General features: G+C 42.0%; 1 protein-coding gene and 1 long non-coding RNA gene across 2 annotated transcripts; both read right to left on the reverse strand.

The window, feature by feature from the left end:
• Nucleotides 1-238: 238 nt before the first annotated feature.
• On the reverse strand, nucleotides 239-9322 carry mtnr1c (melatonin receptor 1C). The gene is made up of 2 exons (XM_071458355.1): nucleotides 8746-9322; nucleotides 239-1365 (listed from the first exon to the last, which is right to left on the reverse strand). Exons 1-2 carry the CDS (start codon nucleotides 8939-8941, stop codon nucleotides 500-502), a joined length of 1062 nt encoding a protein of 353 aa, XP_071314456.1. The 5' UTR covers nucleotides 8942-9322; the 3' UTR covers nucleotides 239-499.
• Nucleotides 9323-12905: 3583 nt separating this feature from the next.
• LOC139605987 (uncharacterized) lies at nucleotides 12906-13279 on the reverse strand. Its single transcript, XR_011684519.1, has 2 exons — nucleotides 13135-13279; nucleotides 12906-13054 (listed from the first exon to the last, which is right to left on the reverse strand). It is a non-coding gene; the product is annotated as an uncharacterized lncRNA (long non-coding RNA).
• Nucleotides 13280-14344: the final 1065 nt, after the last annotated feature.

The following is a 14344-nucleotide window of genomic DNA, read 5'->3' on the forward strand; positions in this document are numbered from 1 at the left end:
GTGATAGAAAACACATTAATTTTATTTTCTCTATGTTTCTCTATGTTACTCATGATCAAACTGAGCAAACAGGCAGTGCATGTGATGTACACATGCTGGGAAGTGGCTTTTAAAGTGAAGTCTCTCATCCAAAAATAGGCTTTACAGTAAGAGCTGACTAATCTGTTTGAAAGATTTTAGACAGAGAAGTCCCCCGGCTGACTCCCCTCCATTGTAAATACTGACTAGTTATTTGGACTTTTTTTTTTTTTTCTTGCTTGTTCATCAGTTCGGACCACAATGCACTGGTGATACAAGTGGCGGTTCTCCTCTCAACATGAGGGAACAGTGGTGTTCGACATGGCTGAAAGGAATACGTGTGGCAGCGGTGTCCTCTCCAAACATGCTTCTCTCTTTACATGATACACATCTCGTGAAAACATCTCGTGAAAAGGCACTTGGTAAATCATGGCACGCGGCCACACTGAGGCTCCAGAGACACTTAATCTTAAGCAGATGTTTACACATTTATCTCTGCTACATTATTGTTTGTCGCAGCCGGTGAGGGCTTACTCTTCAGTCCCTCTGTGGCACACCTGGAGGTCTCCATGAGGAGCAAACGTGGGACGCAAAGAGCAAGGAGGATCGTCTTGTATTCTTTGCGGAAGTTTTGGTTTAGAAGTCCGTATATGATGGCGTTGAGGCAGCTGTTGAAATACGCCATAAAATAGCTCGTGACAAAGAGCCACTCGGGTATGTTGGGTGCAACTTTCACAGGGTTTATAGCTACGGCCAGGCCTATGAGGTTTAGTGGAGCCCAGCACACTGCGAACAACACGAACACCATAAACATAGTCAGGAAGTTCCTCACATCGCTGGGTTTCAGTTTGGTCCTTTGCTCTGGTTTGACCCGATGTTTCACTTGAATCACCAGCACCCATATCCTCATGTAGCAGTAAGACACCACCAGCAGGGGGATCAGAAAGTGAATGATCACCACAGAGATGGTGTAGTACGAGCTGACTGTCTGGGCGAAGGTGCAGGAGTAGATGCGAGGGTCGTACTGTAGCGAGCCGACGAAGAAGTTGGGCACTGTGGCGAGGGCAGTGAGCAGCCAGGTGAGGCCCAGGTAGCAGCAGGTGTTCCTCAGGCTGTACAGACGGTCGTAGTGGAGGCTGTGGCAGATGTAGCAGTAGCGGTTGATGGCGATCGCCGTGATGTTGAAGATGGAGCCGATGACGCTGAGGCCCATGATGAAGCCGCTGGCCTGGCAGTGCAGGTCACCCATGGTCCAGTCATTGTGGAAGATGGCTGTCAGGACCAGCGGGTACGGGTACAATGCCACCACCAGGTCTGCTACAGACAAACTCACCACGAAGATGTTGCCTGGAGAAACAGAAGGGGTTTAGACAACAGACAAAACGTGTCCCAGACTGGTGTATAATTAAAGCATACAGCACTCCCGCCCCAGGTTAAATTTCTTAAAATAAACTGGGTCACTGGAGGTATGATCATAAAAGAGCAACTTCACTGCGTCCTCTGCCCCTTCACTGGGCTCATTTTGGTGAGGCTTTTACCATGTACTCTCCACTGCACTAATCTGGATCCAGGCAAATGTTTTATTGTCACAGCTCTCTGTGTCACAACCCCTTTTCTTCTCATGGGAATTGTTTTTAAAAACAACAACGTTTTTACTTATGGTGTCAATCCACCACTTCGGTCCAGACTGAAATATCTCAACAACTACTGGATGGATTACCATCAAATTTGGTACAGACATCCAAGGAGCCCAGATGATGAGTCCCACTGACTTTGGTGATCCTCTGACTTTTCCTTTAGTGCCACCATGAGGTTCACATGTATGGTTTTGAGTGAAATACAGTGACAAGAATTGGATAGTTTCTCATGATGTCCTCTGTGCTTAACTGCAGCCTCAGAGAGCAGCAGCGTGGCTGTAGGCTGCAGTGTCTTTTTAAACATACACCAACAACTTAATCGAGGATACAACAGACTTGTGATAACAACAGTGTTTTTTTTCTTTTGGTCAGTGGATTGCAATAAAATGTCATATCAAGCAGATCTTGTTTTAGAGCTTCTTAGCCCCTGGCATCAGACAGCTGAACACAGAGTTACACAGTTACACAGAGTACATAAAAACCAAGACATGAGAAATTTTAACGTCTGATTACATTCAAACAAGTTCCTGTCCTCCGGAGGTCTAAGCTGATGCTAGTGTGACACTGGATCTCCTCAGAAGACATGAATCATTGAAAATGACGTCTGATATTGTTACAGTGCAGCTGTTCTGGGTGGGGGAGAATAAAACAATAAATCAAATTCTAATGCTGTGTCAGATAAGAAGAACATACACTGGAGCCTTAATGCAGCTGAGCTGGTGTTTCGCAAAACAAGCATGAGCGTCACATAAGTTTTGGGAAGACGTTGCGCAATAAAGGGTCCATTGTGTGTGAGAGCCACACATTTTAGGAGTAGAGGTTTGCAGAGTTTGCTGCCATTTAAGTTTACCTAGCTTTTTAGCAAAAACACACAGTGGAGAGCAGCATCCAGCTGATCAAAGCTGCATAAAGAAAATCTTAATGACGCCGCACTGCTCGTCTTTACCACCTTACAGCCAGATTCACACTGGTTAGAACATGAATGTAAATAATCTGTAAAGGATTATATATAATGTGCCTCATTTTAACAACATTTTGTGTCAGACATTGGGGTGATTCCAGGGTAATTATAACATAAACTACCTTCTGAAGTTGAGATGTGAAGGCAAGAGGCTCTCACTTGCTCAGACAACAGCTGAAACAACAGCGTTGATTGGCAGATATGATGGGAGTGGATTTAAAACACATGTTGGCCATCAATCCTCAGCGTTCAAAGCCTTGTTATAATCCCTGCACCCCAGGGACCACACAGCTACAGTATGTTCAGCAACCAGTCTTATTTTAGTCCACTTGCCTAACTTGATACATTTAATGTGGTAAAGAAAATAACAAAGTCTTTCCTGATATTTTCTTTTCATTTTAGAGGACGTTAGGCTCGCATTTTTCCGGAGACCTGGCACAGGTATTCACAAAGAGCCGATTTATTTCAAGTTACTAAAACGGTATGAGCCGCATCTCTCAAGCCTGCTGAGATGAAAAGTAAAAGCATTTGTCCCTCATCCTCGAGTCAGCTCAGTGGGCAAATCTGTCAGATTGCATTTGGGATGCTCACAGTACTCACTGTGTGCATTTGTCATTGCGCAGAGATTTGATTCCTCGCTGACATCATGCGGCTCAGTGTTATCATGTGCGCTGGCTGGACAGGGCATGCTCCAGCCTTACAGTTTTCTCTGGCTGAACCCTGTCTCCCCCTTATCATCGAGAGGATGAGGTAAGCGCTAAAACGCTGCTGAGAGGATTGCTGTGAAGCAGCCAGATGACAGTCTTTGTTTTGCTGGGATTCATTATTAAGACACTGGTCCATCCACTTCCTCTCACCGTTCAATTAACCAACTTGGCCGGCCTGATGCTGATCACGTCCAAACTCACGGCACTGATTGTTGTTTTAGTGCAAAACAAAGACACTCTCACGCCTGGATGCCAGAATAGAGTCGTGCCCGCCGACATCTTTGGGAGCTATTTTTATCGAGTGTGAGTTGAATAGAGTTTAACCTGGACGCTGATTGGTTACAGGCCGTCAGGGACAGCTGACACGCCTTTATCTTCTGTGACACCATTGTCTCAGTAATTATGTGATCTTTCGGTTTTCTCTCACAAAACTGTCATCCAAGTGAAGCGTTGCATCAAATGAACTGATTCTTGCTTTAAAGTTTCCTCTCGAGAGCTGAGCGACCACCCACTGAATTCCTCCAAGCATATCGCTTCTTCTTTGTCTGCCATATACAGCATTTTTCAGTAGATGAAACATGAATGAAAACTCGTACAGCAGAGAAATATTCAGCTCTGCGTCAGTGAAACAGGATATTTGTCACCGGAATCATCCGGCACACACCAGGATGCAGCATATTCAAAAATATGTCAGACAGAAACTGCCTCACATCCTCCCTCACACAATATCAGCCTGCATATGAATTAAAATAGGCTCTGTATAACATGTAGGCATATTTATGGCACATTTGCTTCATTCCAGCTAAATAGTTTTGAATAGTAAAAAGAACAATTTTGGAAATAAGAGAGTAGACATGGTTGAGCAGGAATAGGTACATAATCAAGTGCAAGAGATAAACAAACCGAAAGACAAAACAAAAGCCTGCCGGCCGAGTCAGTTTTCAATCTGACAACTTGCATTGCTGTGTGCACATGTGAATCTCAAGGGCTTATGTTCCTCTGTCAAATCCACCATCTGTATCCCACCACTCATACTGGAAACGTGATATAGTTACGCTTTGATTCACCCGGCTATATTTATACACCTTTGAAGGAAAGATGAATTCATGAAAATGTGTAGGAGGGCTGGCATCGCTTGAATCCGGCTGAATGTCTAAGGCGCGAGGCTTACTACAAGTGCATATCCCAAATTAGATTACATTCGACTGAGTCAGTCATGTTATCATAAATAAGCAAGAGTAACCTTTCGGCAAGGGCATTAGCACTGATGAATTAGTAGTGACTACTTCATGAACTCGTGTTCAAGGGGCCAGAGAATTTTTTTCTAAGAAGTTTCACATTAAACTGACAGGAGCTGCCTTTTGGTGATGCAGCCTGCATGAGCCCGGCCAAAAACATCATAGTCATCATCAAAGACCATCTACCAATCAGGCCGCCAATGTCTGAGAAAATAAGACTCACTGGCCCTGAGAGAAATCAGACCATCAGGACACAAGCAGCGTCTGGTGCAAGAGCATTTCAATCGGTCGCTGCAATCCCAGAAACAGACAAATGATGGTGAATTATGAACAAAACAGCCTCCAACAGTGGAGGGAAAGAGCAGAAGTAAACATACACATGGGGTTAGGTTCACTTTATCTAGGTGCGGTTTATTCAGATAATCCTAATCTGATAATGTCCTATCTCCACACCTCTCGCATGAGCAGACTAAATGTCATCCACTATTTTGTTGTCAGGAAAAGAAGACATGTTTAATGTAGTGTGCTAAGTGATATTCCCCGTGGATCTGCGCTGTCAATTTAAATTGGCTTCTGGTTTGACTCACTAAGTCCACTGACTCAATTAACCCCCCTCTGGACACTCCAGTTTCTAGGTTTTTATTCATGACTGAAGAGTGACTGGATTCAATGCATGATTTAACAAAATTCACGCCCATCCTCAAGCTTACACACCCCTGTGACCCACGGCGTGCACACACACACATACACACACACACACACACACACACACACACACACAGAGACACACAAACACACACACACACACACACACACACACATGCATGCATGCATAGGCTCATTATTTCATTCTTTCTTCCATCTGTTCCCCTTCATTCTATTCTTTTTCTGCCCCCTTCTCTCTCTCTCTCTCTCTCTCTCTCTCTCTCTCTCTCTCTCTCTCTCATGAGTGCATTTTGCTAGTGTATTTTTAGTAGGGTTAACCCCCAGTGGAAAACTCTAGTTTTAACACCCCATTGGCAGTCCTGTAGTGCCACGCTCTACCCTTTGAAGATTTGCTGGATAGATCCTATTACATTTGCACACTTGACAGAACCTGCAAACCTGTGCAAATGGAACATATGGTTCTTCAATTCGCCCCGAAATATATGAAGATATAAGGGTAGAAATGTGTTGTCACTCAGATGCACCAGCGTCTTCCAAATGTGCACACATGCATGTGTTTTTGTTTTTTTTGTTTTTTGGGTGAGTAGCAGGGGGATATGTGAGGCAGCGTGCAAGGCGAGTGTGTTGAAGTGAAGCAGAGCGGAAAGGTCCTGCTGCTGTGAGTGAGGTAGCAAACCAGCAGTTAGAATAGAGTCTAATGGACAGAGGAGATGGGATTTTGTTTTCAGCGGTCTGTCTGGCACACTGGATTCTGCAGAAATATATGTCTAGATTAGTCTTTACCAACTGTAAGTCATAAATCATACCTTTTGTAGACTTAGATGATGTTGTTGTATTATTCTACAACAGTTGTAATGCGATTATCCTATCACCCCGTCACAAAACGCCCATCCATCACAGAAACTGATTTTTATGGCAGGCAGGTTTTCCACAGCTGTTCAGTGCTCTTCATGCTCTCCTTTTGGGAAACTCTATACAATTAAACATTCATACAAAGTGAGCCAAACCTATAAATAGCTTGTTAAGAACAGAGAGGAGATTGTTGATGGGCCAACAGCAGCAACATTTCAGTGCCTGAAGGACACAAAATGAAAACATGAGATTGAACGAGAGCTTCCAAACTTGTAGTCGAGGATGGACACAACCCTGGTGAGGACCCTTGTGTGACTGGATTTGCCAGAAAGTCCAATTAGAACAGGAGAACAGCGACATGAGCTCTGCAATCAGTGCAGTGTTCATAGTCCACCAGCGTGAGGAAGACTTTTGAACAGGCCATTTACCCCCAGCCTTTTGTTTGAGACCAGTCAACTGTCATTTTTGCAAACCAGATAATCAAATTATTCTTCAGGCGTCTAAACTTCTCGCCAAACTGCTTTTGGCTGGTGTACACAGGAGCACAGTGGATGTGTTATGTAATGTATTTGAATTTGTAATTAAAAGCTCATTATTCCAAACACTCGCTGACCTAATCCCGCTGCCTAATTCCGCATGTTCTCATTAGCATCATGTTGTGATCTCTGAGTTTAGTCCTTTGCCTCAGCAGAGGGCTTTCCTGACTTTACTTTTAACCCCAGAGCTGCAGGTTTGCATATGCATTTGTTTAGGGACTGTATGAAAGTTATTATGGTGGGAGGGGGAGCTGAACCTTGCGGGAAAACGTATTTTCTTTGGACCTTCTGCTGGACTCAACATCCTCCCTGTCCAAAAATGATATAACAGCTTAAAATTGGTGCAACTCAGACAAGTATTAATAAATAAAAGAGGCATTTTAACCCTCAAAGTTAGATTATGTAACTTTGCACCACAGTGTGTTTACTGCCTGTTTTACTTTTGACACGTGTGACATATGTAACAGAGGAACAAGTAGAGAGGAGCTAAACATTGACTGCACTGACTCAGGTAGCGTTTCTAGTTTGCTAACATTTTCTAAAAGTAGCCAGCACAAGCTGCTGGTCGCACCAGAACAAATGAGGCTGTAACAGCACAGAACGGGGGCATTTTATTACATCCACCAGGAGGTTACCTGTTCACTCCTGTCTGTTTGTTTGTTTGTCAGCAGGATTATGCGGAAAGTACCAAACTGATTTGAACCAAATTTGGAGAGATGGGGGACGCACCAGGCGAGAATCTGTTACATTTTGTTGCCAATGCGCTTAAACAGACAGATCCAATGGAATTTTTCACTTTACTAAACACTGCGAGATATTTATCAACACTTTTGTCAACTTCTTAGGAAGTAATGTATGAATCTTGATGTGAAATAGACAGATTTATGGTGTTCAGATCTCTGAGTTATGACAGACGTGTCGGATTGTTCGGCCTTGGCAGAGGTATGTGCTCTGCTTGTCATTTCAACTTTTCAGCTTTTTCATTTGTAAGAGGAATACTGTCATATTCCCTCTTTGAAATGTTACATAAACTGATTTTGATATATTCATGGAATCATTTTCACAGCAGATGCTAACAAAACATCAGAACTTACAAATAAAAACAATTTATAGATGGACATGCTGTTTGGAGGGACACATTTAATCACTAATAACTAAAATGATCCATGTATGTCTTTTTCATGAAATTGATATTGTGGGTAGGAGAGTCAGCTGCTTTACATCAGCAACTAATCAACAGCTTCCCAAATAAATTTCATACAACCCCTTATGAGTTCATGAGCTCAGACTTCAGAAAACATTTCATGGACTAATTTCCAAAATAGCGAAAAGCACTGGAAATTACAAAAATGTACTTTGTGACCATTTGACACAGTTAAAGTCTAGAGAGGAAAGGGGACAACTGAATGATAATGGCATATTTGCCAAGAAAGAAAAATGGCTTTAAAGTGACTGTAATAAATATCTTCTTGACCTTCACACCGCTGTCAAGACACATCAAATGTAATACAACAAAATATAAGGTTGTGTTTGACACCCCCAGCTACACAACAGCTCCTCTCACCTTGGCAGCTCATGGCTCACTACAGGTCCTGATAGAAGGAGGGATGTTATTTATCTGGGGGGAGAAACCAAGGATGATCCAGATGGAGGGAAGAGGGTGTTATTATTTATGAAGAGATATGAAGACGGACAGGCAAGACTGTGGAAGCTCCCCCACACTGGGACTGGAGGCTGACCTCAGATAGCAGCCTGAGTACCAAACGCAGGGGTCACACGTTATATTACATAATTGTAGTTATGAATGAAGAGGGGAAAGCAGGACACTCCACAAACTGTAGATCAGTGAAGCAAATATTTCTGCCTTTTGGTGTTGGACAGATGTTGAATAAATAAGGAGCCAGTTGTTTCAGTTTCCTTTTTTCTGAAATTCTTTCACAAAAATTAGGATCAAACAAAATGATAACAATAATAATAACTTCCCCAGCTGTGTTTTGTGTATCTGCAGACACACATTCACATATATTGACCATTACAGCTGCCCCCCCCCCCCCCCCCCCCCATCATTTACTGACATCGCCAAAAACAAACTTTTCAAAATCAGCACTTTATCTCTTCTTTATCTCCCACCTGCATTCCTGAGCTTTTTGTTCCTGTACACGGACAGGATGACGAGGACATTGCCCAGGATGTCAACCACGATGGTGAAGATCAGCACGCTGGCCAGCGCAGTGGACACTCCACTGGAAGAGGCGCTTAGTCCGCTGTCGCTCTCATTCCGGGACAAACAGTTCGACCCGTTCACATCCTTCACCGCTAAATCCATCTCCCCTCAGGGTGCAGCGGCTAAGCTGGGTGTACTCCAGTGTTTACATGAAAATATTATCAAGAATAAGAATAATAATAAATATTAATACACCAAAAATTCAAAAGGGCTTCACTGGAGGGAGTCTTGGAACTTCTTCAGGGGACGAAGCCACACTCCACCGCCTTTGGAGCAGCAGTTGCAGGACGCGAACCGTGACATATAGAATTAATGTACTTTACGCATGCAGAGAAATTGAAGAAGTTCATGATAAAAAAATTTTTAAAAAAAGATGATAAAGAGAGCAGGAGCCCGTGTTTCAGCGCCGTCCTCCGTGTGCTTCTCATGGTCCTCATGAGTCACCAAGGCTCTTCCATACTGCCAGGAGAGCTCGTCCAGAAGGCATGTGAGCGCTCTCCTGTGCGTAATGGAAATGCGAGGATGCGAAGCTCACACACAGGGCAACGGAGAGCCCCGTGCTGGCTTTTGGGGATAATAATAATAAAAACTACACTTGTGTCCAATTCTATCTGCAGGCAGGTATTTGAGGTCAAAAATCAGCCAGATCTAAGATTTTTGAGCTGTTTCAAAACTATTAATAGTCCGCAATCTTTGCGTCCTGACCTGCCCCTCTGCACCACTCTTATCAAATAACGGCCCTGAGATCCGACTGAACGTGGAGCTGCGGGGAGTCGTAGCAAACATAGTGCACCTTGTTTTTATTTTAGGCTTTACAACACCAGCCATTATTAACTTCTTTCTGAGCGTCGCATGTGCATAGAAATGGCGCCTTCGTGTGTCCAGCAGAGACTCTTGCAAACAGTGAAAAGCATGCACAAGAGCAAGTTGTTAATATTTTACAACTAAGAAAATAATATCATAAATTGTGCATTAGTGGTGTTATATAAAGGTCTACAGTTTGTCAGGCAGCACGTCTGATATCATAAACCACAGGCTCTCAAATACTGTCGGCGGCTATAAAACACTTTGAAGGAGTTAAATAAACAATTCCATCATTTCTAAAAAAAACTATGTTTTAATTGAGCCAGCTGGAGCTGAGAGTAATGATGTCAGGGGAGTTTGGTAGTCTCACTCTGAAATCCTTGACATCTTGGATACAACAAATGTTTTATTATCATTATCATTATTTTTATTAGAGTCAGCTAAGATCTCTTTGTTTTGACTTTTGAATTTTACATGTAAACTTTTAGATAATAACGTTAGAAAAAGATTTGTTCAGTTTCATGAGAGCTTTTCACTTTGTTTGGTTTTCCCTGGTTTGGCCTCACGGCTTAAAAAAGGCTGCAGGGCATCCCAACCAAAACCCATTCATTCACAGTTTAAGAACTTTTGTTGTGATCACAATACAGTCAGAATTTTAGTTAATGAAGCTGTTTCAAACACTTATAAAGCAAGGTGGTGTAATGTCTCATTAGGAAGCTTTCTTGTTGATAATGAAGGCTGGGGTGTGAGCCTGGCATCACTGGCTTCATTATGATGTGGCAAATGAAGAAACGGCCGTCAAGAGCCGATGGTGGAACTGATCTTTGGTTTATTTGTTGGCTTATCGTCCACCAGTGCTGGAGGTACAGTCATGTTTGTATTTCACAGGCAAAATGTGCCATACCCTCTGGTCTTTTTTGGGTGTGGACGACAGAGGGTTATCCAGATAAAAGCTTCCTGCTAAACCGCCATAAAACCCTCTGATTGTATCTGAGCAGGATACAATCAGAAGTTTCTAAAAGCTCAGTTTTTTCCGGGCGGTTTGTTTGTATTTATCCAACACGGAGAGCATTTATGAAAAGCTTCATTTTTAAGAAACTAGCGCCTCTTTCAGTGTGGAGAGACAAAGATTTAGCATGAGTGTGGACATGGGCTGACAGGCACAAGGCGATCACAGGTCACTGGAGGGGACGGAGTGAAGAGTGATCAGCTGAGACTCAGCAGAGTAACCCAGCTCTGTCTGTCCCACTCCTGACCATGTAGTTATAAATTATATCACATTCATTTTGGACATTTTATATTATTATTTAGTATTTATTGGAAAAAAAAACACTCAATATAATGTGAAGTGGTCCTTAACAAGCCTTTACTAGATAAACCCACTTAACACTACTTGCCCTGCACCAAATGGCATGTCGAGACAGACCTGCCTCTGATCATAATCAAACATACACGACAAAGTAAAGACTCCTAATAGTAGAGTCAATATTGGACTTTCAGAACAACAACAAAATACAAAATGAAAGTAGGCAACACTCATATCCAGTTGTGATCCACAAAACTAATAGAGCAGCATGGTAGAGTGTTGAGTGCATACTGTATCTTGAACACAGAGTCTTCAAACTGAACTGAGTGAACTGAATCATCACCACTGAATGAATCAGTAGCTTAGAGCAGCGAATGACCGCATTCATTTTGCTTGGAAAATGCAGTGAATATGAATCTTCAAGTGAATCCGATCAGTGATTTGCAGTTTCCACCTTTACAGCACAGGCTTGATTCCTGGTGTGGTCTAACACTTAACACATTGGTGGGTTGTAAGCTAGCCTGGGTTGGTAGAGTCGGGCACTTCTGTTATGTAGTGTCTTTTTCAGTAATACCACCTGGGTCACACACAGACGCTTTCAAATTCAGCTGCACTGAAACTCACAGTGCACTGATGTCATATAATGGTGCAAATTTCTACAAGGGAGCTTTTACTGGTTATAATACCTGTCCTTACTACACATGTTCCAGAGATACAGAGAGTAAACTGCACCAGGATTCTGCCAATTTTTACAATTCAAATCAGGAATTACAATATTTACAATATTTAACTACCACCCTGTCAGTATATTATTGTCCCCCAAGTCCCAGGGAGGGAAAGAGACACTGTATGGCTTAAATTTTGGATAACTCAACTACAGTATAAGGAGGAGCTCTATCAGAAAAAATATAGCCAGGTAGCTGCAAAGCATGTTTTCAGCCTCACAAAAAGTTACACTAAGGTACAATGTGTAGGGCACCTCGACTCAGTTTGGCTCTGGGTCTGATCTACTTCACTGGTGAGTTGTGTTACTCCGGACACCCATTTGTCTCTACATGTATGGCATTTAACATTTTTTGATTTAGCAAAACACAACAGATAAATAAGACAGGCTTTAGGTTTTAGGCTCTGACTCCTCTGCTGGTGTTGAGGTAAGACATAATGTGACAGCAAGACATAGCCACCACATCAACCGTGTATGTGGGACTGATGGTGGAGCCACGTTTTTAATGAACATGTGCTGTCTCCTATTTCTAAAAAGTAAACACTGTTTGTTTTGGTAAATATCTCAAAAATACTACGTTGAAAGCGAACAGTACAAGAACCATGAAGACATTTGTAGCAAGTCTGTTCAAAGCATGAGCTATCATTACACGTTTTTGAAAATTAAACCACACTTTGAGTTGTGGTTTGAAATGTGTGTTCAGTAGCAAACGTCAGCACATATTATAATATACAGAAGTCTCTTTCATTCTACAGTGAAAGGATAGAGATCTCTATCAGGAAGGGACTCTGCTAATGGAAGAGGAAATTCAATATCCTGAACAGAGGCTGCACTTTACTAAGCCTGATGCCTCCTTATTGCCAGATCAAGAGTAGTAGAAAATAAAGGCTAAATAAAATGTGATTCACTTACTGTCTGTACAAGTTTTCTTCAAAGGAGTTGTTTATTGGATCATAAAATTCTTAAAACGAAGCTCCTTTAAGATGTGAGCTGTGGTTGGGTCATTTTACTATTTGAGGATATATTTAATTTGAACTTTATTTTTTCTATAAAAAGCTTGACTTCTGTCGTTAACCTGACACTGTGCCATTTCCAAAAACCAGACTTTATTTTGTTAACTTTTTCGTTGTGGTACATCAACCTTATTAACTGTGCATGGCTATCTGCAGTTCTCATTAGGATGCAGTCACTTCCTCAGATTATGAAATTCAAATTACACTGTTGACACAACACGCTGCTTAATCATGTTTATTTCAAGGAAAATGTGCATCTTGCCACTCAGTATGAATGAGTCTCAAATTGACTGTGATGTTTCAGTTCGCACAGACTCTGTGGCTGTGTGATAAGTGGTTGCATGAGTCAACTTGTGTGACAAAAAGACCTTACCTCCCTTTACCTTACCTTACCTTACCTTACCTTACTTTACCTTACCTTACCTTACCTTACCTTACCTTACCTTACCTTACCTTACCTTACCTTACTTCATGATTACAACAGAGGTGCCCAAACTTTTTCTGAAAATCCATTGACAGCAATCATAATGCAGCTGTGAGAACTGTTCGTGTGTAGTTTACTTTATGTGAAAGACGACATGTTTTCCCCTCAGGGCCTCCCGTAGCTGTACACAGATACCAAATGTGTTGGCATCCCTGTGTATATTTGTCACACTAAAAGCCAAAATGCTTTTGGCATGAGACACCCGCTGTCACATGCTCTCACATTGCCCAGACAGATCACATGCTAAATAAAAGGGAGACTCAAAGCCACTCTATAAAATATATATATATAGGTTAAACAGGCTTCCTCTGACAAAGTCTGAACAGCAGGTTTTTTTCCACATTTCAGCACCAAGATTAATCCAAAGGACACAGGACACAGAGTGCAAAGGACACAGTTTATGTGTTTAGTCACCTGATGTGCACACATACTGTAGATACCACCCCAAAATCACAAACATGACTGTTGAGTTTTGCCTCATTCACTTTGCTTTATATTAAAAATTGAAATGTCCATAAAAGTACAACTCCCAGCAAAAGATTTTTGGTCCTGGGGAATGTTCTTGAACGTTGCCTGAGGGGTGCGCTAAAGGTCTAATGTTTACCTAACATTCCTGGAAGGTTCTCAGGAGCTTTTACATAACAACTTTTAGAGACTCCTCGGAGAACATTACCGGAAGGTTCTCTGAAGGTTTCACAAAAATAACCTTTTAAGGATTTTCCTAGCTCATTGCTAGAATGTTGAAAGAAATCAAAAATGCAATCTTCAGGGATCCTCTCCTCACACCCTGCCCTGTCACTAAAATAAACCTTGTACTTGACAGGCATTTCGGGATGTCAGAGCAGTAAAAACACATGTAATGATTGTAATGAAAATTAAAAGTGACCACGTTGCAATTAGATTATGTAGCTCCGGAGTCCTTGTCCTGGGTCAGTGCCATGACTTAACTGGGACACTTGATGGAACTAAGCCATCGTTAACAAAATTTCCCTGTTATCACAAAACAAAATATCTGCTTCAAAAAACTATGCCAAGTCACCTAACTATACATGTATGCAATTTTCTATAATATATATTTCATTATGCTACAAAATCACACAAATTTCCATGACTTACACTTTTCTTCAAACCCAAACAAATAAGAAAAGTCTTTTAGGAAAATAGCTCCTAAAAA

Source organism: Trachinotus anak, unplaced genomic scaffold (assembly GCF_046630095.1).
Source record: "Trachinotus anak isolate AG129_WGS33_773 ecotype Australia unplaced genomic scaffold, CSIRO_AGI_Tana_v1 ptg000021l, whole genome shotgun sequence".
Taxonomy (NCBI): domain Eukaryota; kingdom Metazoa; phylum Chordata; class Actinopteri; order Carangiformes; family Carangidae; genus Trachinotus; species Trachinotus anak.